Source organism: Podarcis gaigeae (genome assembly GCF_964106915.1).
Source record: "Podarcis gaigeae genome assembly, chromosome: 6".
Classification (NCBI taxonomy): Eukaryota; Metazoa; Chordata; class Lepidosauria; order Squamata; family Lacertidae; genus Podarcis; species Podarcis gaigeae.
Window position 1 is genome coordinate 52,372,555 of NC_139682.1, and position 26,376 is coordinate 52,398,930.

The 26,376-nt window shown below is 43.3% G+C and overlaps 1 protein-coding gene across 4 annotated transcripts in view; it reads right to left on the reverse strand.

The window, feature by feature from the left end:
- The window catches only part of LOC310846209 (phosphatidylinositol 3-kinase regulatory subunit gamma), a 251,809-nt gene that overhangs the window by 162,879 nt on the left and 62,554 nt on the right, over positions 1–26,376 (reverse strand). For 3 of the 4 annotated variants that reach the window (XM_083742392.1, XM_083742395.1, XM_083742393.1), the window contains exon 5: positions 20,134–20,265. The exons of the other annotated variant lie outside the window; for it this stretch is intronic. In XM_083742392.1, coding sequence (XP_083598518.1) covers positions 20,134–20,265 — 132 coding nt within the window. The remainder of the gene's footprint in view (positions 1–20,133; positions 20,266–26,376) is intronic. 4 annotated transcript variants of the gene reach the window in all.

Genomic DNA, 26,376 nt, shown 5'->3' on the forward strand with positions numbered 1-26,376 from the left:
ACCGATTGATGTATTTTGCTTACCAATCAATATTTTATTGGTAGATGCTGTTGCAAAGAGAAGATACATACTACTCTTTTAGGTATTGATCAGTTTGTGATATAGCCTTTGGCGGATTTCCACACATATGAGCTAGTTAATCTAAATACGTGTCATTCGTTTTGGCCTTACAAGATTCCTAGATATCCTTTTAGTAGTTTCTATCTTGCCGGAGCAGCAGTTGGCTCCTCCATCCAGTTGCCCTGTTGTAATCATGGGAACAGCCAAATAAAATAGCAGACGGAAGTCTCTTCTCCTGGGACCCACAGACGCGACAAAGTCTAGAGACAACGAAATGGGGAAACATCCAAGTTTGTCCCTGGAGTGGAACAGATGGCACTTCTTTGGTCTTCCCTGGGAACTTCTAAACAGACCTTGCAAGGTTTTAGGACGCAAATACAGTGATACCTCAGGTTAAGTACTTAATTCGTTCCGGAGGTCCGTTCTTAACCTGAAACTATTCTTAACCTGAAGCACCACTTTAGCTAATGGGGCCTCCTGCTGCTGCCGCGCCACCGAAGCACGATTTCTGTTCTCATCCTGAAGCAAAGTTCTTAACCTGAGGTACTATTTCTGGGTTAACGGAGTCTGTAACCTGAAGCGTATGTAACCTAAGGCATATGTAACCGGAGGTACCACTGTATGTAAAAGACGGGTGCTAGATACATTGACAGGCAACCAGAATCTTCTCATATGGCCTCAGGTAATTGGATCTATAGAATAAACTAAAGTGGCTTTAAATTCCACCAAAACAGACTTTTAAAAACTGTTTTGCTCTGAGAGCAATGGCCTCTGTGAACTGTAACAGTTCTTTTTGCAGTTGTTACTTCTTGGTATGAAGCTATAATGTAGTACTACATCTTGTGTTCTCTTTTGCACCAGTGGCGTAGCGTGGGGGTGCAGGGGGGGCCGGCTGCACTGGGCGCAACATCTGGGGGTTAGGGTTAGGGGGCACAAATCCACGGGTTAGGGGGTGCAAATTACTTGCCTTGCCTCGGGTGCTGACAACCCACGCTACGCCACTGTTTTGCACACACTATTTCTCTCTCACACGCATACACCTGGCTATTTGTGTAATGATCAAAATGTCATTCTTGATCTAAAGCAGGCATAGCCACCTTCTGTGTCCTGGGGGTGGGGTACTGTCATTCCATCCAGTGGCCCAGGACTGGGAATCCTACGTTGCTGCACAACATGACCCTTTGCTAGTGCTAGTGGTTCTATAATAAAAGACACGCCAGCCCAGCTAGCAGGGGAAAAACCCAACTTTTATGGTGTTATGGAGCCCAGATGCACAGGCATGATGAGGATAATATTATATACAAAACCCAAAGAGATGTAAAAGTGAAATGAGAAACATCTGTATCTCACAACATTGTAAACATATGCATTTTCCTTACAAGCAAAACGATGGGCGAAATATTTATCGCAAGCTTGATTAAAATTTGCTGAGGCTGCTAGGGGCCAGATACAGTTGCTTAGCAAGCTGGATCTAGTCCCTGCACTGCCAGCTGGCGACTCCTGCTTTAAAGCGTTGAAGATCAGCTTTTTCCTTGGCAACCTCTGTCATCTTGAACAAGTCGCAGGTTGTAGCTCTCATCCTATCCTGCCTTGCAAGGTGTGTGAAGAAGAAGAAGAAGAAGAAGAAGAGGAGGAGGAGGAGGAGGAGTTTGGATTTGATATCCCGCTTTATCACTACTCGAAGGAGTCTCAAAACGGCTAACAATCTCCTTTCCCTTCCTCCCCCACAACAAACACTCTGTGAGGTGAGTGGGGCTGAGAGACTTCAGAGAAGTGTGACTAGCCCAAGGTCACCCAGCAGCTGCATGCGAACCCGGTTCCCCAGATTACGAATCTACTGCTCTTAACCACTAGACCACACTGGCTCTCCATAGAACCTCTCATAGAATCATAGAGATGGAAGGGGCCATGAGGGTCATCTAAGCCAATGTGGGAATCCTCGCCTCCCCAACATGCAGCCTGAATCCACAACTCTAGAAATAACATGCCAGATATTCTGGTAAGCTTTTGATCAGAGAAGAGAAATGGTCTTGGAGACATAAATTTCATCTCTTTTTGTGAGATTATCTATTTGCTCAGTGGACTTGGCATACCGTGTGTTCAAGAACATAATATTAAACACAGAAATAAGTCCCACTAATTTCAATGGGACTTCCTCCCTGTTCAAGATTCCAGCCCAAAGCTTGTAGTCTGTCTACTAATGTGGATGGTTATTGAGAACGACATCACTTTTGAGATAGGAAACTCTTTCTTTCTATGGGGTCTCTTCAGATGGGCCTTGGCACAAATTTGTCAAATTTCTTCCAGCCCTCTGAATGTAGTCTATATGCTACTCTCATTAGGTTGCTGGCACCTGTTCCTTAAAAAAAAAAAAGAGCTGATATTGAGAAAGTTTACTCAGCAACCACTGGCTCTACCACATCTGCAACATGAACGGCTGATGATAATAATTAGCGAGCAGGATTTGATGGTGTGGTGCTGCAGCTCGTTAACGAGGCTGCTGGGATGTGAAATGGGCTGGGCTATGCATCGCTAATGAGGCAGTGGGGAAAGACTTCTGACCCAAGAGCCCATCAAACAAGACTGTTGGGAGAGGGTGGGAGGTAACAGAACTACAGGAAACAGAGCTGCAATTAAGAGCAGGCAGACAAAGAGAGAATCAAATCAAAGACAAATGTGGTTAGGGGCTGGGGAGTGCACTGGCTCCAGCCTCAGAAAATCTGGGTTATTATAGCTCCCTAAATGCCTATGGGGGAGGATGAAGGGTATATCTGCAATGTGATGTGGTGAAGGCTTGGAACCATATTAGGGACCAAGAAAGGACCCCTTCCTCCCCCCACAGCTTAGCTCTTTGCTAATAAAATGGTAGCCACTGCCAATCTTGGATGTCACATCTTTTCTCAGCTTAAATTAAAAGGCAGATATGCAAACTTCCCTTGAACCAGTATATCCGTACTAGAGCTTTTGTACAAAACGATTCAATGTGTAATAAATTGAAGCTGCATTGTCTTCTCTATGTACACTTTTTTCTCTTTGTAGCATAAATCACTCTTATTGTTCATGTGGTGGTATGCCAAGGTACAGGTTTGTTATGCTTTTGAGCCAGCAAAAAGATGTGCATGATGCTTCCCTCTGGTGGATATGAACAGAGTTGCTCCAGTATGTGTCACAGCCCTTCAGCTTCTGGTATGACAAACAATAACTCAAGGTGCCACCAGTAGTGAATGTAGAGCCTGTCCGGACTTCTATATAGGAGTCTTTAACACTTCAGCTAAACTTACTGACTTAGCAGAACTCCTTCCAACAGCTCATCTCAATAATAGCAAATTAGCCAACCCCTAGCTGGAGACGGCACTAGAAGCTTAACATGACTTAGTCAAGAAAGTCAAATCATGTCGCACTGCCCACAGGTTGGTGGCACCACAGAAGGTGAAGTGTTGCCATAACCTTTGCATGGCCTAACACTTTGCATGGAAACTCGGTGCCCACCATTTTGATGCAGGCTGCATTACGAATCTTTTAAGTGTCCTGAGCTCCTGTGAGGAATTTCCCAAATTACTCGACAGGCTGCCCAGATTGACATCAGGTTCTATGCTTCCTGGAATTTCCAACCCAAATGTGAACCAGCTTGTTACCCTGCAGGAGAATCTTGCCCTGGCAGAGATGCATAATAACATTCATGCTTTCCATTGCTCTGATGGACTTTTCACAAGCCCAGCCTTATGTAGTCTTATAAGATATTGCTTGGCTACTGTCCAGTTAGTGGGGGTTGGGAACCGAGAAGATCCTTTTGCTCAATCCTGAAGGATTTTCTGTGCTAAAATCCTTTATGCCTTTGTGCCTGTGTGGCTCAGATTTCAAATTCAGATTGGTTAAGCCTCCTTTCTGATGCTTGCTTGAGGAAAACGTTCCTGTTCCTCATTTTTTTACTTCGGATAATGCACATTTGCCATGGAACTTGGCTTTGGGGAATGGACTCTTCCAACTCAAGCAGTTATGTAGCTGCCCTCAACTGGGCAGAGAACATTTTAGAAACAACTTATTTTCTGTTATGTTTATGATATATGTTTCTGTGATTTGATTTCCTGATGCTGTAATTAATCTATGTTTGTCTACTGTATTAATATGGCTAAAGATCTGAACACCCCTATGTGCCAAATACTCTGCTGTTCTACACCCGCCTGATAATCAGATATTCTGGTTTTATATAAGGAATTGAGACATTTCTCAAATGGCTAGAAGGCTGAAAGAAACTGTGGAGGTAGCAGATGATTGAGGTTTGGGGAATTTAAAAATCTGAAACAGAGAATCTACTGTGGGCACAAATTTAAGAGGTTATAAAAACACACAACTTGAGTCTGGGTCTCCCACAGGAAGCAGAGGCTGAGGGAGGCTATATACACATTACCGGCCTAAAATGCAGCTAGGTTGGCTGGAAGCTGGCTTGGGGAAAACCACAGTATTTCATAAGACGCAACAGAATAGCTATGTGTACACTGGTTCCCAAACCAGTGGTGGGAGCATACTGTAAGCTGAGCAAATGGGATCATATACAGAACCAGAGAGTGATCTGCCTAAAGCTACCATGTTAAATTTGATCCAGAGATTCAAATTAAACAGCAACATTAGATTGGTCTTCTTGTCTTACCTGATTTTGTCACACTAAGAGGATTATGGGTTGAGGTGTGAATACGTGAACTAGAACTATCTGTAATTCTCATCTCTAACCAGCACCCCTGGTTGTGTAGGGAACTAGAGTCAGATCAATATGCTTCAGATTAGTGGTGCTGGTTTGTTAATAATCCCTCTACAGAAGAGTTGAAACTTGCTCTCAAGACTTTTACAACAAATGTTGCTAGTGGCATGGCCATCTGGCAATTTATTTTTAAAATTATTAATGCTGTAGTAAACAATAACATATAAATAGCATGAAACATGTTAACCACAGTCTTAACATAGTGGCTGCATGGCAGGTATACATAAGGGCTAATCTTCAATAAAACCAAAAATCACATTTCCCCCCAAATAAAGTTATATTGAATAGGAATATGATTGCTTTGGTCTGCTCTTTTCATATAAAAATGAAATCTTGCCACACTGCAAAAAAAAAACATTTTGTTATTTATATTTAATTAGAAGAATTTCATTTATAAGAAGATAGACTGACAAAAGAGGGGGGGGCGAGTGAGAAAAAAGTGAGGGGGTAAAAAAAAGTGTAGGAAATACGTTATAATACAATAAGTATAAACAGATTTGATATTCCTTGCAATATGGTCAACTGGTGCGTCAGCTTTTCAGATACTGCAATAACCAGAGTTTTTTTTTTATCCCTAACACCTATAGTAAGACTAGTCACATCTTTTCACGTAGCAAGCAGCATAAATAATATCAATCCTTCTGAGAGGATTTCAGAATATCCCTGGCAGTCATCAGGAGATGGCACAGACAAGAGTCCCTCTCAATTTTATTTTTGGTAAGAATGCTTATCTATTTAATGACTACGTCCCAAAACTTTGCCAACACTGGGTACTTCCACCAAATGTGCCAATAAGTGCCTCTTTCCTGACAATTTTTCCATTACACTCCATTGATGTTTTTGTTTTATTTTTGTATATGAGCTGGAGTCATGAGCATGTAATACCAGCTGTGGACCAGTTTTAGGATTTCCCCCCATAAAACTGGCTGAAACAAAAGTAAAAAGCTTGGTTTGGTTCTAATTTCTCCCCTAGCAACTTGCCCATACAGCTTTTAATCATGAGGAGGGAGGTAAACCTGTATCTTGCAAGACTGCATAATCTCTGACACCAGAGAGGGAAAGCAGAGCCTCCAAGTGTCCCTGTTTTCCAGATTTATGGAAGCCATCTGATTTGATCCCAGAATGTACTGTTTTTCCTTAGGACATTGCTATTTTCATCAGAGAAATGGGAAGGTTGTGCTACTGCAATATTTCAGACACACTTTGCCTCTTGTGCCCCAAGGACTGAAAATCCTGCCGACATTCCATATAGGAATATGCAGATAGCTACTGGGGGGACGCGGGTGGCGCTGTGGGTAAAATCTCAGCGCCTAGGGCTTGCCAATCGCATGGTCGGTGGTTCGAATCCCCGCGGCGGGGTGAGCTCCCGTCTTTCGGTCCCAGCTCCTGCCCACCTAGCAGTTCGAAAGCACCCCTAAGTGCAAGTAGATAAATAGGTACCGCTTTATAGCGGGAAGGTAAACGGCGTTTCCGTGTGCTGCACTGGTGCTGGCTTGCCAGAGCAGCTTCGTCACGCTGGCCACGTGACCCGAAAGTGTCTCCGGACAGCGCTGGCCCCCAGCCTCTTAAGTGAGATGGGCGAACAACCCTAGAGTCGGACATGACTGGCCCGTACGGGCAGGGGTACCTTTACCTTTACCTTATACTGAGCCAGACAATTGGCTCATCAAGCCCAGCATTGTCTATTGAGACTTGCAACAGATCTCCAAGATCTCAGACATGGGGCCTTTTCATCACCAGCTGAACTTATCATTTCAGCCGGCTGTGCCAGGCATTGTTGAACCCAGTACCTTTTGCATGCAGATTGAAAAGGCTATTCCACCTTCGGCCGCCTATGTAATTTGCTTTGCCAAAATATTGCTCTCGATTGGACTCTTACAGCATATTCAGAGGCTTATTGGTTTTTGCTCTAAAACTCTTAGCAAGACCTGGTGTCATTTGTGATAACTGATGAAGAGAACAGAACTTCTATAGGATTTATTCAAGAGCGTGTGAATTACTCCAGCACTACTGCTTCAAGGTGATGTGTTGGGATGGGCAACCTGAAATTATCTCCCGTTGCACTTATTATACTGGAAAGGAATGGTGGAAGACGCTCTTTTATGGCAACATTTTTGTGAACCAACAGTCCAGGAGCAGTGGGTTCATGATCCATGCTGTAAAAAATCTCGAATCTCCCGCTCCTTCTTTCGCTTTGTTAACCCTCCCCCTCCAGTGAGAAGAGCTAGGAAAGCAAATCCCGTTAAGGTTTTGTTAAGCTATATAAGCCCTTGTGTGTGGATGTCGTGACCAGGGCAAGAGCAGCCTTTGCCACCCCTGCCATCCTGCCCCAGTTTGTGGTCTACACCATGCTGGGTAGTAATTAAACTCAGCAAAGCTGTTTCAGTGAAATAAATAAATTCCAGCAGCACTCACAGGCAGCTCTCCTAAACGCCAGGGTAAAGCTGAGATCTGCTCAGCCACATTTCCCCAGCAAATAGGATCGAGACAAATCCACTTAGCAGCTGAGAAAGCAAAGCCTTCGGGCTGGCTGGGGTTTGTGTTGCCGTTGCAGCTATGCATTGCTCTGCACACACAGACCCTCCAGTACTGGCAAAGGCTCCTTTGATGTCTCACTGCCGCCGCCCCCCCCCCCAGCTCTTCATTAGAGCATTAGCAACACTCTGTGTGCCTGACCTTTCCTCTAGCAAAGGATTCAAGGAGCTCATTTGATTTAAAGGGGCGAAGAAAAAGAAGCCCTAGCAACAAAGAACATTCCACCGTAGCACCTTTACGGTGCAGCATCTACCATTGTGGACAAGCATGCTGAGAGTTGCCAGCTGTCTCTTGATTTTTTTTTTTTTAACTTTTCAAAATGTCCCTTGCTGCAAAATGCTCACGACCTGGAGAGGAGGGGTGGGGGAGCACAGAGAAGGCGTCTGAATCATACGTTCCCTGGAGGCAGCTTGCAGGGATGGGGATCCATTAATGCCTTAAATAAAATACAATACGCAAAGTAAATTAAAATCTCAAATTCAGGCTCCAAAGACGCACACGTGCCGTTCAACTTACTACACTCCTTTTCTGTTCTACTAGCGTGCAACATGAAATTTTGATTGTTGTTGTTTGTTTCAGTGTTTGGAAGGGGAGACTGCTATTGTGTTGAGAACATCCTACAGAATACGCCCATAATAAAACACCAGTCTGAAGGGGGAACTCAGGTCAAAATATCACAAGAATGCAGAATTCTTAGTTCAAAAAAGAGAGAAAAAGACTGAAATATTATGAGATTGCTGGTGGCATAGCAATACATAAAACTTATTGGTGGAAACATGATTCCTTCAAAAACACGACTGTTTAAACTAGCCACCACCATGTTTAACTCAGTATTTTACTGGAATTTTGGTGCTTTCTTTTTTAGATTTCAGCACCGATGTCTATTTTCAGCACTATTTTCAGACTTTGATTTTGATGAGCATCTAAGGAAAGGGGGTTGCACAGGTGTGAGACAGGTAGCCACCAGAAACACCAGCCTAGGTGCAATCAGTGTTTGTTTTGATTTGGCATCTTGATGATATATATTTCTTCACGCAAGAGGCAGTGATGGCCACCAACCTGGATGGCTTTGAAAGAGGACTGGACAGATCCATGGAGGATAAGGCTGCTAGCTGGGTGGCCCAAGACATTTTGGCACCTGAGGCAAACCACAAAATGGCACCTCCTCCACCAGGGAATGTGGGATGAGTGAAGATCTACCTCAGGAACAAGGCAGGGGTATCAAATCAGCCTTACCTGATGGTTGAGGTGGGAATCAAAGGCTGAGGGGTGGGGAAATGGGTCCACTCTGAATCACGCCAGTTGAGTGCAGAACCCAGGAGACCCCAGAGGGCAGCCCCCAACATTTCCTCCCTAGGAGTGGGAGGAGAACAAGCAGTGCCTCCTATTCCCCAAGAGGCCATTGTAGAGGCAGGACTGGAGGGCTGCTGAGGAAAAGGCAGACCCAGCTTCCAAGGAATGTGCTGCAGTCGTTGTTGCCACTATGGCAGGAGCAGCAGCGGGAAATGCATTCCTTGGCGGCTGGATCTGCTGCCCCGTGGATCCTGCTACCTGCCTTAGTTGCCTCAACTTGCCTTGTGGGTGGGTCAACCCTGGCTGCTAGACCTGGTGGCTATGCTCTGACTCCCAGAGGCAGTAATTCTTCTGAATACCAGTTGCCAGAAACTGTGGTAGGGCAGAGTGCTCTTATGCTCTGGTTGGCCCCTATGAGGAGAAGAAGATGATGCTGGACTAGTGGGTCCATTGACCTGATACAGCAGGCACCTCTTCTGATCTTATGGAAGGGAACTTGCAAATGCTAAGGCTCCTAGGGACCTACAAAGAATTCACTGGTGTGACTTTTGTGGCTGTGTGTTAAGGCGTTGCTCTTTGGAACAGGGGTCCTAAGTTCTAGTTCCTTTCCCATCCCAAATTACGGTTGCTGGCAGAAAAGCCAAAATATAAGTGCATTTCCCAGGCCTGGGACTCAATCTCACCTCCTATTTCCTATTCCACTGCTTGTCCCCACTGAGTTACCTAGGCTCTCTTGTGCCCTTAGCAAGGAGCTGTATCAGCACACACACACACACACACACACACACACACACACACACACAGGTCCCTTCTGTCCTTGGCAAGGAGATGTTGGCCACCCAGAGAAGTGGCCCAGGGAGCACGCTGATAGGCTCTTAGCCACTCTGAGCCAGAGTGGAAAGGGGCACAATTTTTGTGCCCCCAACCCCTCTTGGGCCTGCTTCAAAGAAGAGTTTGGATTTGATATCCCGCCTTTCACTCCCTTTAAGGAGTCTCAAAGCGGCTAACATTCTCCTTTCCCTTCCTCCCCCACAACAAACACTCTGTGAGGTGAGTGGGGCTGAGAGACTTCAAAAAAGTGTGACTGGCCCAAGGTCACCCAGCAGGTGAATGTGGAGGAGCGGAGACGCGAACCCGGTTCCCCAGATTACGAGACTACCGCTCTTAACTACTACACCACACTGGCTCTTCAAAGACATGCTTTAGCTTAAGGTGGCATTGGAGCTGTAGCTCATACTTAGCAGTTCTCACATTTTGGGCTTGGGGATGAGATGAAGAAGTAAGAGTGAAAAGGAAAGAAAAAAAAGAGGAGTGTGCCCACACGGGTAAGAACATTAAATATGGCTCTGCCTGTCAGGGCACAGTGGGAGTGTTTCACAGAGCTCTCTCTAGCAAACATACAGGAAAACTCTGAGAGCTTCAGCTCCTATCATGTGCCTATCTAGCAAACATTGAATTTTTGGTTTGACTGCCCTTGAATATTCCACACCCTTGGCAGGGGCCAACCTGGATTTACCTGCTCCTGGATTTACCAGCCATATTTCAAAGCTGTTTGCTTTGCCCTTGCAACGTGGCACCACACCATCCCTCTCCCTTACTACCTTTGCACAGACACCCAGTGCAAAAGTGTTGTGTGCAGTAGCCTAAGCTACGTCTGTGCAGATTCCTTGCTACTACAGCAGGACTCCAACCTTTCTCCTGGGTCAACTATGGGTTCTACATACAAATTCTCCTGCCCATGACCAGGCACACAGACTGTTCCCAACAGCCTGACTATGTCATGTGTGGTGGAGGGGGCGTTGGGTGAATTCTCTGACATCATCCTGACCTTCTGGCCATAGCCACATGCTGGCTGGGTGGTGCCTTGCTTGCACGGCCAATATGGTGAAATTAAAGCAGTGAATGCTACTGCAATTGGTGGGTGGCAGCAGAGTTGCCAGGGAGATAGTGAGAGTAACTGTCGGTTTTGCTACGTGAGTTTTTGTTTCTCCTGTCCTCGTGGGTTTTGATTTTTTGCTGCTGGGAGAGCAGGTCACATGAGCAGAGAGGAGAGGGTTAATGGAATTGGGAGAGCTGCTTGAAACTTCTTTAATAGTCAGAGGCAAAGTTGTCAAGTTCTTTTTTGTTTTTTGTAAGGAAAATTACAGGTAAACGGCCCAAAATGACAAAGAAGCAGCTGGAGATTCCTCCGGAAGGTGAGAGCTATCTTGGCAAAAAGCGTACAGCTTTCTCTCCCTCTGCACCCCCACTCCCAGCTAAGGATGATGTAAGCAAGATCAGTGTCTGTGAGAGAAACAAAGACTGCAGTTTTGAAGAGGTCTGAGAAAGAGGCAAGAGGGCTAGATTTGAGCCCTGGTTTTCAAAGCTGTCTCTCTCTGGAGTTCTGATTTGGGACTGTGGATTGTGCTGCCAGAGTGTTTGCTACCATCTAAGCTCAATGTGGCATATTTGTAAATGAATATTACAAAACACCACCCCATAAATCTCCAGTGATCTTTTCATCCGAAGGAAACCAAACCTGTGTGTAAGTACTATACTGTACTGTACTGTACTGTACTGTACTGTAAGTACTGTGCCCCCTGAAATTGGGGGAAAGTGGGGGTGCATGTAACAATATACTGTTATGCTCGCCCTACTCCAATTCTCTGAGGCTGAGTGGCGAGAACATCAGGGGTGCTGTGTGAACTCAGGTTCTGTTTCCTTAGGAACTGGAGACTTCAGGAGTTTTGTAGCATTTGCACTGATTTACAAACAAACAAGATGATGATAGGTGGACGTTCACAGCATGAGAGACCCCAACAGGTGCCCCGAAATTCACTGTTTGCCATCAAATTCCTGCCAGTGCCATCACAATTTCCTACAGAGAGCAGCTCAGCCCTCTGCCGTTCGTTCCTCAGGATCCACTTGGTCTAACTCCAGAGCTGCAGATTTTGTATGCACGCACACACTCTCTCTCTCTCACACACCCTGGCCAGGAAAAGGACAAAGGGGTGAGTCATCTTCCCATCTTTCTGGCCCATACACAAATGTAGCAGACAAGCCGCAGGCAAAGATCTTGCAAAACCAGTTCCTTATATTGTTAATCTTGGATCTTTTACAGCCAGAGCCACTAGTTTTGAAGGGATCCTGTGAGGACATTTAGACCAACCCCGTAACAATACTTCACTGGTGCGGTGCCAATACAGTGGGTGCCTGGAATTGGGGGGGGGAGGGGTCATAGGATTGATCTAAAATCAGAAGCAGAAAAGCGATGGTCCCCAATCACTTTCCTCAGAGATATTTTTTTTTAACAATGGAAAGGCATTATTCATAAAATCTGGGTATTTGGCCAGATGTTCTGCGGTCTTTCTAGGTCAGTTCCAAACCATTCTTTCTCAACTTTTATTTGTGGTTAAAAGTATAAGCGCCAAAGCTTTTTCAGATTTTGCAAGGAAGACACTCTTCCAATTCCTCCCACTGGGGCTTGTACAGATAAGGGTCATTGTTTACAGAAACATTAATATGCCCTGCGTGCTAAAATGATGTCTGTGTCCTGCTTGCGTGTTTCCAATTTTGTGCAATCACATGGCTGCACAAACACCAATTATTGCTAGCTAGTACTGAACTAGTACTGAACTGCTACCTTATTTTACCGTATTTTATCTGATTACAGCAAATAGGAAAAGGCTTGATGGCCTAGCTTCATCCTGCCCCTGGGGACAGCAGTTGTATAATAGCTGTTTGGCTCAGGAAACATGTTTGCAGTTGAACGTGAAATATTTCCTCACCAATGAAAATGGCGGCAGCTGCGAGCGAGGTACACTGGGCCATGCCTTGTATCCTAGATGCAAGACATTTAAGGAAAAATCAGCATCTTGAATTTAGGTCAAAGTATCAGGATTGTTGTGATATGGTTTCTGTGGTCAAATGCAGCTATTTATTTATTTAGAAATTTCATAAACCAACTGATTAAGGAAAAAACTATCCAGGTGGTGCAGAGAGAGAAAAAAATATGGCTAAAACCAATCAAAAAGTAAGGATGCATAAATTCATCATCACTGAAAACAAAGATAAAATAAATAACCCTTTGAACCACTTGTGATCTATTGAATCTCCAACTGTTATCAAGGGCAGCCCCACATGCAAGGCACAACGCTAGCCAGGCCAAGCGATTACCCAAACATGCAAGGCAGCAGCCAAGTCCCGAGTCTCTGTGGCAGAAGATTAAAAAGACCAGTTTAATTTCAAATTCTCTCCTGAAAGGACACTTTTAAATGCCTCGGCTGGAAACACTTGTTTGACTCCCCTTTCTGCTGGCGCTGGCGTCCTTCCTGCGTTCCAAAAAGAACAGAGATCAGAGCCACCGTGGAATTTTAGGAACTCTTTGGCTGAGAGGTGTGGGGAGAGCAAGAAGGGGCAGGGGGAGATGGCTCTGCTTTGAAGTAATTTAATGAGCAAGGCCAACTAATTGCTTTCTAATTAAGTCCTTTTTTTTCCTTTTCATTTTTTGCTTGGGCAGAAGACACCCTTTGATTTCCTTTGGAGTAAGTAATGTGGGGGCAGAGATACACAATCCCAGTGCTGCACTCCCTTCAAGGGCAGGTCCAGGATGAAATGTAAAAAAATAATGGAGCAATTGACTCTGGAAAAGTTTGGGGCAGGGAAAAGACATATTTCCAATGTGTATTGGGTGGGTTCTGGTGGAATAAAGCACGGCCCCTGCTAATGTGGGAGGTCGAGGGAAGCTGACACCAGACATTTAAGTGCAGAAGGCCAAAACAATGCATTAAGCAAAAGCGATTGTGTAACTATGGCTAAAACAGGCATAGGGCAAAATATGTTGATCTGGATAAAAAGGGACTGCACAAATTTGCAGACCTGCATAACGTACGGTGCACATGCTGTTCCTGGACTATTTGCGGCCCGCCAGGGGAATTCCAGATACTCAGTATTTGCAGTATTTTCTCACCTCATTGTGAGAACATCGCTGTGAGCCAACAAAGTCTATGAAAAGCAGGAATAAGGCTGGGAGGCTACTTGAAACACTATGTCCATGTTGCTCTCCGCCTCCTGGGTACCAGATTTTCCAGTCTCCTGCAACCAGCCACGCTGCACAACCTGCCTACATTTAAGACCTGCTGAGGGCCAAACTAGGTAATAAATTAGTTCCATATTTCTACCCTGACAGGTACTGTTTGTTTCTTAACACAAATTGCCAGCTATCCCATTCTAGAAAGGCCAGACCAAATGACATGTGCCAAGGCAAGTCATGTGTGCTGAAACATATAGAACTGCCCCAATTACACAGAAATAGGTGGGGATCTGAGCAGGGCCAGCCTTACTACTGTATTAGGTGGAATGAGGCAACCACCTCAGGTACCAAATTCTGGGAAGCAGCATCCCCTTCTATTAGAAGATGAAGCTTTCTGTGCCACACAGAGGGTCCCGCAGCCTTGCTACCTTCAGGAATCTTGGGGGATGTCATCCTAGTGCCAGTGCTGAAGTAACATTCAACGGTCAGACAAGTCAACTTCTGCATGTGTAATTGGGTGGGTGGCCACCATCTTGTCCTTTGCATTAGTCTGGCCCTGGGTTTGACTAGCAGAAGGTGTGCATGGATGAGAAACACAGAACCTTCTCCCTGCCTGTCACTTAATTCACCTTGTTTCTCTTGTTTTCTTCACTAAAATTCTGCTATTAGAACTTTTGCAGGAGAGGGATTGTGGAGAATGAAGTTGCATGTGGAGGGCAGGGTTCAGTGCTGTCTCATCCACTTGCCCCCTTTTTTGCTATTCAAATTGTACCCAACCTTTCTTTCCGCATGACTAGAGCAATTCCATGCTTGGATCACATGGAACTGCCATCACCGTGTCTAGTTTGGCCCTCAGGAGCTGTGTTAGGAACTCTCATGAGAGAGCTGTGGATCACCCTGCCATAAACAACTTCCACTCCTGGGAAAGAGGTTTTGGTTACTTTTCCAGACCACAGTGGTTGGGCTCAGCCCTAGGCTAAAGGGTGAAACAATAGCCTATGGTGCCAGCTATTCCAACAGAAGGGAAATCCCTGACTTGTGTGCACTTCTTGTGTTACTCAAATTGGCTGAGCCAAAGAAGGGAGATGGGGAGGGAAAAGAATAACCCAAAGCTTGTCTGAGTTCAGTCTGGCCTCCAGTACTCCCATTGTGAAAGCTTCACTTGAGACATGCCATGGCATGAAGCTCTCAATTCTCCAGAATTACCAAAGAAAAGAACCCCATAGTTCTATGGAAGTTTCACAACTTCTCTGCGTCAAGTGGGTTGGGGGGGGGGTAGGGAGAAGCGCATGACTGCGTAAGATAACAAGAACAAAAAATAAAATAAAATCTATAGCTAATCAACTTTGCTATCTTCCCTTTTAGAGAAATAACAGAACAGCAGCTCTGTCGTGATGAAGTGCAGAAGCTTCTGTTCAGCATGTGGTCAAAGGGATGGCAGTACTTGGCTGACCATGCACTTCAGGGTTGGCTCCACATTTGAGAGGCTCTTAGGCAGTGAACTCTGGTAGTCACCCTCCTTTGTTGGTAGACCCCTTTAGGTTTTCCTGGAGGCAGCAGGCGGCAGTGCTCTGGGAAGACCTACAACCAGAAGTTCGGCCCCTGCTCTCCAGTTAACATGGCAAACCCACAGTCTTCTCGGGTTGGCTAAAGAAACCAGGGGTTCCAACTATAGGCAGATTTGTCTGCTGGCTTAAATCATTGCCAGCTTTTCTTTCAGGAAACAAAAGTGGTACCACGTTGCAAATGCTTCACACAGCATTTCCCTGTGCTCATTTGCTTTTATCTGACTGGATCTTTAATGGATATTATGAAGGAATAGTTTTTCATCTTCCTTGGGAAGAGGATGGAGCCTTGTTATTACAATAATTAAGACAATTTTAGCAGGAAAATTCTGGACAAGGAAAAAAATGGTATCCAAATGTTGGCTTAGGTGCATATAAATACATTTGGATGTTGGAACCAGATTTTTAAAAGAATGTATTTTGGCTGGACCCAGCTGAAAGGATTCTGCCTTTGAAAGACCTTGGGAATGCAGGAGGAAAACTGCAGCTTTCAGTGGTATGGAACAAATTGTAACCATGTAAGCCAGTCCTACTGCTGGTCTGTGAAGTGATGTTCTTCTCTCTCTCCTTCCACACAGGAATCGTGCATTGGATTGGTGGTGCTCCACAAAGGAATATAATGAGGCTGCTGAGATTAAGAAAGTTTGGTGGGAGGGGAGAGGGAGATGGGGGAAAATAATAATAATAATAATAATAATAATAATAATAATAATAATAATTAATAATAATAATAATAATAATAATAATAATAATAATAATAATAATAATCCAGGACTGAATTTTTGTGTAACAGACCTGGAAACTCAGTTCTGGAACTGAAAGCAAATTTATGGGCTGAGCATATGCCTGAAACTTGCAACAGCAAGAGCACTAAACTCTTGCAACAGCTTCACATCACTAGATGTGTATTTGTCTTGACTCAGAGACACATATTGCAACTTGGAAAATAATCTGAGTTCAGTACTCTGCATGCATGCAGTTGTAGGGTTCCAGTTGGAAGTCTCCTCCACCTTGCTGTAAGAACTTTAAGGAACTCTGATTAGACACAGGCTGTGTACACACCATACATTTAAAGCACCCCCCCCCAATAATCATGGGAACTGTAGATTGTTATGAGTGCTGGGAACTGTAACTGTGTGGTGGGCAAACTACAGTTAGCAGAATTATTGTGGTAGTGGGGGGGATGGGTTTTAAATATATGGTATGTATTCAGTTGATAATTTATTATCAACCATAGTCAGCACAAGGTGTGAAGCTGAAGTGACATTGTCCATTTCTGACAACATCACTGACCCAAGATGTTGGCCTTAGCTTCTACTTTCTCAGCTTAATGGAGCTTGAGTCAACATGCCTACACTCTGGCAGAGTTTTTCCAAAATAACTAATATATAAGGTAAACCTTTAAAATGGCTGTGCACTTGTGGTGAAGAACAAAGATGATATATGTCAAATTTGATTCTAATCTGTTGGCAGTAGTAATGATCACAAAATTGCAACGGGCTGGAAGTGATACCCATTTGCCCGTAACTGATTCAGGGCAAGGAAATGATCCAAAATAAGCAATCTGTAGGCAAAAAGCAGGCGTCTGCATGCTTACCAGATTCTGGATCCATTCCTGTTGATTGCAAATGGATGCTGGCATAGCGCTCATGCTGTATTTCTGCATCCAGCACTTAGTATCATAAACAGAGTTCCTGTTTGCTGGATCAGAACCACAGGCCCAGCACTGAGTAAAAGTTCTTGGCTCTGTCAGTTTTGACCAGCAGCAGTCACCTGTTTAGAAAATGGAAGGAAGGAAGGAAGGAAGGAAGGAAGGAAGGAAGGAAGGAAGGAAGGAATCCAGGCTCCCCCCCAACAGGTGAATTGCTCTGACAAAAGTTACAGCAGCAACCTTCTTTGGTTTGGTGGGTTCATACATGTAGATTTTAATACAGAGCAGTGTGAGCTAGAACTGTCTATATCAATGCTTGATGGACAATACAGATGCATTTTTAGGAGATGGTTACCAGCAATGCATACAAAGTAAGTGGCAAACTGTCTCTTCTCATCATATTTTATGTGGGGATGTCATTAATCATACTGGGTCTAAGTTCCCGGTTTGTAAATTGGAGAATTATTTTTGGCATCTCTCAGGAGGCAGAACACATAAGATAGATGAAGACGAGGGTGCTTAGGGGTCTTGCTGCTTATAGGTCTACAGTAATAGAAAGTATCATTAAGCATTATTATTAGCTATTATTTTTATAGCATTCTTTTAAAAACGCATGCATTTTACAGGGGCTTTGGAATCAAGTAGCTGAGATTCTTCTGCTGATCACTGAAAAGTCAAAGTCTCCTCTTCTGAGTTCTGCTTCTTTTAACTTTCACAGCTTCAAGTATTTGGCCTGATGCTTCCAACAAATAATTCCAGTAAAATCTAAATCTAAACACAGAAACTTATTTATATATAGGGCCAAGGAGAAGAAGAAGAGGAGGAGGAAGAGGAGAATAAAAAAAACACCCCGCAAGAACTAAGAGGGGCTTCCAACTTGTCAAACTAAAAAAGGCCCCAGAGATTTTTCTATGCCCATATAAAGCCAAAAAAGGACTCGTTTGCAGTTAAAACCCTACCAGGCAGCTCAGCCAAAAAATTACAATAACACTTTCTTTCTAGGCCAGTATCACAGGGACTTGGCAGCCACTTGGGCTTCTGGCCTGCAGTAACATACACGGTTTGAGCTTATATCCTTTTCAGTGCTTGAGGCAGCAGCAGCATGTCTCCTGGTGTGTCCGGACTACTAAGAATAGGAAGAATGTGAACTGGAATTTGGACAGGGCTCTTTACAGTTTCCAGTCTCCTTCTTAATTTCTCCCAACGCTATAAACTCCTGGCTGTCTCCAGCACAACAACACTGATGTTCAGCTGGCCATTGGCTGTCACCACCACCACTTATCAACATGCTCATGCACTAAGTTGGAGCACCCACCACGTACACAGGCAAGTTGAAAAACACAACACTGGTCTGAAGCCAACAACTGCACAGCCCCGCACCCAGCACAGAAGCTTCAGGCAGGGGAGTTACATTTAATAAATTGATTTTGCCTTTATTGGTTCTTTGTAGCACAGGAATTCTATTAAACTCGAATGGAACTGGAACGAGAGACATGCCTAGCCTCCACCTCGTTACTTTACTTTTGCCATCTCATTTCTTTGAAAGGGCAGGGATGATGCAATAAATGGAAACTGAATCTGGGCAGGAAAGTGTGGTGCAAATCTAAATAATAGGTAAATCAGTCGTCAAAGCTTGCCAAGACCACCTCCTTTGTTCTTAGAACACACGCAAAAAGTTATCTAATCCACACCTGAAGGGAGCTATTTGGCACATTTTAAAAGAAATAATTGTCAATAGCGTCTAGTGCATTGGGACATGCTGCTTTTCCTGGTGGCGAAGGAAAATAAAGGGAATTTATGCACTGCCTCCTACAATGGAAAGCTCAGCTGGGAGTTTGACCAGAGAAATGGAGAGGAGAAGTGGTGGAACAGCCCTCCTTCTGCTGCCATTATTCTGCTTAAACCTGCAACTTTCCAAGTTTGTTTTTCCCCTGCTTCTTTTTCTTTTACAAAGGTGGAAGAAGGATACATGTAACAGCATGTCCCAACTAGTTTGGACCTTAAGGTAAGCTCCTCCATATACTAACCCACAACCACATCTCACGCATTAACCCTTGTTGTTCAGAATATATTTCCCTATGAGTAGACGAGAGGTGGACTTACCCAGGCAACTTGATAAACAGAACAACAAAACATTCTAGGAACAAAACCTAGGAATCTGCCTTATACCATGCCAGACCATCTAGCTCAGTATTGTCTGCATTGAGGGATAGCGGCTCTCCAGGATTCCAGACAGGGCTCTCTTTCAACCCTACCTAGAGATGCTGGGGACATGCACCTTGCAATGCAGATGCTCTGTCACTGAGTTATAACTGTTTAAGAAGTGAGCCAAGCTATGTGCTGGAAGGAAGGGCAATCCTTATTCCGCCCCCTCCACTCCCAAGAAAAATACAGTATTCCTACTACTGAATCTGTTAAAGCCCCTCCCCATCTCATTTCATTAGCAGCATGAACCCTGTACAGGATAGGCCTAGATCTCACTTTTATTTATCTGCCAAATCCACATTATCAGTTGGCTTGGGATGGGGTGACTTTAATACAAGTCAGCATTAGAGTTGCACATTTTAACTGGCAGATCAATCAACTTAAGCTTTAGTTGATTGATCAGAGGGAGTGAACTTTAACTGGTGGTTCTGAAAACTAAAGCTCTTTGGTTTATTTTTTTATGTTCCTTTTGTTTTGGTGTTTTATTGCAATTATGGGTTTAAAAACATTAAGACTGTATTTCCTTCTTAACAATGAGTGTTGATTTTTGTTTATTAGATTGTAAATTATCTTATGCCATATTACATCAAGTAGATTGTAATTTATCTTACATTACATTAAGTAAAATATACCTATACTGTGTTTTATGCAGTTTTATTTAAATGCAGCTGATAAATTAATAAGCTAATCCATTAAAAGGCAGGTGATCTATAAATTAAAACACCTTCATCAAACCACGTCCTTACTGCAGCCAGAGACTAAAAACCACTAGTGAGAGTGTTGCTGCCTCAATCACAACAGCCCTCACTGATCCATGAATACAAGAGCATAACAGGCTTCCACACATTAATTCAAATTATCACAGCAATATTTAAAGAGAGAAACGTGTAAAGTCATAACACTACTATCCAACTGCAGCCCCTTTGAAAATAAAATAGGATTGAGTCCGATGCATCTAGTCAGGCAGCTTTTCCTTGATTTCCTGAAAAGTGTGACACAACAAAACTCTGGAATATGAACCTTTTAAAATGGTAGAAAGGAAATAGCAGGCATTTACCTTGAACTATGTAAAGTAATTCACTGTAAGTTGCTGGGTGAATCACAGGGCAAGGGAGCTCCTGAAGGTAGTGCCTGAGCATTTCACCTAATGTCTGCCCATCAAACTGGTCCAGATCAACAGATCCCAAGTCTGGAAGAAGAAAAGCAGGGGAGGTTATCCTACAACTGGGAGTAGGGAGGAAATTGAGTTGCTTGTACAGAAGGAACCTAGCTTTGGATTGCAAATCCTGATGTTGGAGAACAACATGAACCATATACCAAGAATGCCTTTTTCCTCATTCATTTTGAATTTACTCATCAAGAGCTTCTGTACTGGGCTGCTTCTTGGATACTCAGAGATCTGAAAAGCACTGAAGGATGTGAAGCAGTTCTAATATCCTGCACTTTCTGGGGGAAAATGCTGAAACAAGCATCCTATTCAATATACCACTAATTCATATAAAGGGATACAATATATCTCAATTTAAAAGGGGTGTGTGTGTGTGTTTGTGTGTGTGTGTGTGTGTGTGTGTGTGTGTCCCATTTTGAACACAGTACTTATTTTAGCTTACCAGAATGGAAGGAAACAAAAGTCTCCCCAACTAGTATAAAACTAGAAAAATATCACTTTCCGGTCTAACATAACTCACAAAAGTAGAGGATTATTATGTGTAACAAAACATAATTCACCAACAACTGGGAAAAGTGTTATTTTACAGCTGCACATATACTTTTTCTTGGTATACACATACAGAGAGATGCAACTGTCATATAAATCACTGAATTTGCTCACTTTCTAAAAAAGCTTGTCTTTAAACTCTATATTTGAGTTCTTGCAAACATAGAGTACAATCCATCTTAGATTGCCAGGTTCTGGTCCTCAGACTTGGGATTGTAGCCTTAAAGACCAAGGATGGACCCAGCAGGACCGAGGCTGTAGTCACCTGATAGGAGTGTGTGTGTGTTGTCTCAAGCATCTCTTTCTAGCTACTCTCCGGTCCAAAATGCTAATTACCCTGCTTCCATTGTGTTTTCAAACAAATTTATAATGTTCATGTCTACGTCTCAGTTTATCAGAGAGAAAAAAGAAGAGCATAATGGGAAAAGGGGAAGGAGCTGAATTTTAGAATGAGGAGAATGAGAATGGGAAACAAAAAACAGAGTGTCCTCTTGATTCTGCCTCTCATCCTGATATATAGAGACATGGGAAGCTGCCTTATACCAGCTCAGACCATTTGTCCATCCTGATCAGGATTGACTGAGCAGCTCATTGGGGTCTCTGGCAGAGGTTTAGAGATGCCAGCCAAACAACCTGGGTCCCTTTGCATGCAGAGCACGCGCTCTGCCACTGAGCCATGGTCCCTCCCTACTTTTCCTGGAGATGCTGCAAAGGAGAGTAAAACTGTAAAACTCAGGATCAAACCATAAGATGACCTGGCAACTCTAAATTCAGCAAACTAATGTTACTTTAAATCTAATAGGCACCATCCATAGAATGAAAAACATGCTTAAGTATCTACAATCAAAGATTGGTGGCATTTAAAAGTTGTCATCTTTGGCTGGGTTGTGCCCAGAACATTTTTGGCAAGGAGCAGGAGTGATGATGTGAGTAAGGAGATAATACTAGAGGTGTGTGGAGAGAGAGGGATACATCACGGCAACCATGAAGAAGAAACAAGAAGCCATTCGGCAGCCTTCACTGGGCCTTCCAGATGTGCAGAGGGTGTTTGCAGAAGCTCTACCCACTGAAATCTTTTGTAGAGATGCTCGCTTGAGCAATATACCCATCTTATTTTTGCAACCATACATGCCTTAATAATGAGACGTGAGTTTTCATTTGGGAATCAACACCAGCTGTCAGACTGTATGCTGAGTCCATGCAATAAACAGCACGAGCAATTACAAAAGGACAAATGACTCCACCTATTTCCGATGATCTCAATATGCCCCTGTAAAATAATGGCTCACTTTTCAATACAAATTCATTCACTCTCAAATTTTATAGCAAATTTCAGGTGGTCACTTGTAATTAGGTTGCTAATTTTAATTAACCATCATTCATTAAAAATTAATGTTGCCTCCACTTACTTTTAGGTATTCACCACAGAAACCATTTCTTATCTATCATATACAGTGGTACCTCGGGTTAAGAACTTAATTCGTTCCGGAAGTCTGTTCTTAACCTGAAACTATTCTTAACCTGAAGCACCACTTTAGCTAATGGGGCCTCCTGCTGCTGCCGCACTGCTGGAGCATGATTTCTGTTCTCATCCTGGAGCAAAGTTCTTAACCCTAGGTACTATTTCTGGGTAGCGGAGTCTGTAACCTGAAGCGTATGTAACCCGAGGTACCACTGTATTACTGAAAACAGGAAGGGACCATTTCCAAGATATCAAAATTTGTGAAAAGCAATTTTGGGATATATATATATATATATTAAAAGGATTGTATCAACAAAGACTGACTCTTTTTCCTTAGAGAGGAACCTATAATTTGCCCAAAAATAAGAACTGACAATTAGAAATGGCAAGTGACCACAAACCATGGGGACACCTAATTATATCCCCTGTGTCCTACATGTCACCCCTTGGAAAAGGGGTGTGACGCAAAACTCAGCCTCAAGGCCACTAGTTCCATGGAGCCATTTATGTGTCTAAGCCACTGCATACCGCCCATGCAGGGGGATTTCCATGCCAATGATCTCCACAGATGTTTAGAGCCTTTTGACACAATCACCCTACCCCTCGAATGCCAAAAGCACATTTTAACCATTGCACAATAGTCCTGGGGAAGCAATGTGACCCACTAGCCTGATTGCTAAAGTTTGTCTAGCTTGCTAAAACAGGCTTCCAATTTTTAAGAGTGCCCAGAACTTTACTTTGGGGTCACACTCTAAGTTTATAGAGATTTCTCTTCTCCACTGCAAAAGATCATTCATCCCCACCCTAGTTTCTATTTGTTGCTGAAATCAGCCTAGAAAGTATTGTGAATATTAGACAAATTTCCTCGTTCCTGTCAAATGATCCCAAGGAGGATGTCAAGTAACCACTGCCCTTTCTGGTTCTACCTGATCATTCCACACTTCAGGGTACGTTGCTGTGGGCAGATGCTTCCATTAGGACCTCCCTCCTTCTTGCTAACTAGAGTCAAGTGCAAAGTGGTGGTTTGAGGGGGAGGAGCCAGTTACTTACTGCACCCCATGAGGCATACACCAAGATAACTGCATAAAACTACACACACAGCCAAATCTCTGTGTGAATTACCACAGACTAGGGTTTCTAATAGCATAAGGTATCTGGGGAAGAGTTTTTGTTGTGTTGCTTCTAAAGTTAAGCAACTGGAAGTCAGAAATTTTTGGTAGTCTGCTCAAAGTCATCTAGCAAAGTAACATCTTGGTTCAAAGTACACTTCATTCGCAGGGAAACAAAGGAATTTTTAAATTAGCATAGTTTCTCTGATGGGCTTTTCACAATTCCCCTCTCATAAAACTTCTGGGAAGGCTTGTAGCTAACGTTTGGTCCAAATCACTCTGGGTGATGAAACCCTTTGCTGACCTACTCCTTAAAAAACCAGGACTCTGGCTTCTCATATGCTGACCCAGCTTGTGTCCTATGTGTTGCTATAATAATGGAATAGACTTCTTTATTCTGCTTCATTGTTTTCTCAGAGAACACGTACTGGCATATTTGCCTCTGCAAACTTTATAAAATGATGTGATAAGAATCTGGAACAAACAAACTTCACTTAACACTGTGCAACTCTTAAATGCAACTGATCTCAACATGGTTGCTGCTGCCCTGCATTTCAGTTCCCTTCTGGTGTTCCCCAGAACTGCTTCCTTCTATGGACCTGCTCGTGAGACACTTTGGTTCCTAATATCAATAGAGCTGAAGCAGATGAGAGTTGATGGCCTGCATTTGATGTCCCAAACATGGCTCTGAAAAATGGATGCTTAAAAAAATCTAGTACCCTATAATTACAGATACACGTCTCTTGGTTCTTTCTACTGTTTGATAACACAGTTGATCTCTTAGTTCGATTTTTAATATTCTTTGTTTATTTTTATTTGCATCTCACATTATATTGATTTCCAAAACTAAACTTTTTATATTTAAAAAATGTATTATTGTGCTGATGTTTTAAAGCCAAGGATAGAGAAGCTGTGGCCCTCCAAGTATTATTGGACTCCCATGAGCCCCAAACAGCACAGTCAGTCATCGGGGATGATGGTTGAAGTCTAGCAATATGTGGGGAACCCCAGGTTCTCTATCTCTTGTTTAAGTCATTTGTGCCAACCTATGTTTAAATGCTCCATTATAAACACTTCTGACACCCAGATTTTCATAGGAAAACTGAGGCGCCTCCAAATGCCTAAAGGCAGCTAGTATTAATTTAAAATAAGATGCCAGTATAACTGGTTCCTTATCTTTTGCTGTGCACACCTTTCAGCAAAAGGACATGAGGGTTTTCTTTTGGGTTAGCATCAGTAGCTAATCTCTCATTATGTCACCGATAGCATACAATGGATGATTGTGAAATATTAATAATAATAATCTGCAGTGGGAAATCAGCAACCAAATCTCAAAACTCCTGTTCAAGAATGGCCAGCACTGCTTCACTTTCAAGATCTTGCATACAAATCACCTTATTTTGAATCTTCCTGGTTTGGGAATCAGGGGCTGCAGCTCAGCATTATTCTTGCCCCCCCCCTTTCCAGGCCTAAAGATACTTCCCATGGAAAGGGACTGAAGGAAAAACTGTGGCTCTTACTGCTGATTTCTTTGGCCAAAGCCTGAATGTATTTAGAAAGGACTCTGTCCATTTCCTTGAGGCTGACTGTTTGGTTGTACTTTAATAAGCTGGATCACCTGCGCGGAAAGTACAGGGAAGCGCTGGGGTCAGAGGAAGGCTGAGGACAGCAAATCCTGACTTTGGTATAAATGAAGTCTTCTGACGGTGGAACTAATTTGCTCATGTTCCCCTGTGGGCTGCCAAAGTAAAATTTGGACAACAGCTTCAGTATTCCATTCTGAAAGGTAGCTGGTTAAATGCATTGGGGCTGAAGAAGAAAAAGTCAGCATTTCTAAGTGCCTAAAAAGGTTTGCTGCCCCACCCCTTCAGACAGTGCTGAACAAAAAGGGGGGAGAAAATACCCCAGACTAGGGATGGATTGAGCCACCAATTTCAGATACTTCTGTTTCTTATTTTTCCAATCTTAAATTCAGGTCTCCATATTTCTGAAGCAATCTGCATTTTTAAAAAAATCATTATGAAGATTCGCCAGCATTTTTGTGTGAATTTTTGCTAGAAATATGTTTTCGTCTGCAGTTTTGACTAATGTACATATTTTTGCAAGCAATTTCTCCTAATAAAATCTATTTCTGTATGTTATTTCACCAATGTATTCATTTTTATGCACACTTTTACCTTATACAAGCATTGGTTCACTGGAGAAATGCATTGCAAAATTTGAAATTGAAAGTCTGAATTTCGAAGGACGGTTGTGTTTCAGTTCTCATATTGCTTCATAAAATGCAAATTTGATAGATTTGCCTTTAAATGTGAACTGAACCAATTTTCCCCCCATCCCTACCCCAGACTGAATCTGCAGCAGTAAAACCTCTAACCCAGCAGCTGGATACATCATCTTATAGTCTAGGGTTCCCGCAAGGGTGACCACGAACCTCATTGAAGTCTCCTTGGGAAAACAGCAAACTTTGGCAGGCTTTTTTCTCTTCATAGACCGTGAGAAAGCTTGCAGCAGAGTCACGTCGGGGATACTGGCCTGCCCTGGCCAAGTATGGCACAGATTAAGCAATGTGGCTTTGCTTTTGAGCTGTTTTCCCAGAAGCAAAATACAGAAGTCTGGAAGTGGGTATGAAACAACAAAACAAGAAGCATCGTGTTTATGTGTTATACCAGAAAAAAGGGCCAGAACAGTAGTTCACAGAGAAATTCTGTGTGTGCATGAGGTGAAGTAATGTCTTTCGCATTTTGTGAAGGCTAATCCCCTACTCTTCAACTTAAGTTAAGAGTTGCCGTGGCTACTGCTACCTGTATACCTGACCAACAGAACTACAATCTCACTACAGTGGTACCTCTGGTTAAGAACTTAATTCATTCCAGAGGTCTGTTCTTAACCTGAGGTACCACTTTAGCTAATGGGGCCTCCCACTGCCGTCGCGCCATTTCTGTTCTCATCCTGAAGTAAAGTTCTTAACCCAAGGTACTACTTTTGGGTTAGCAGAGTCTGTAACCTGAA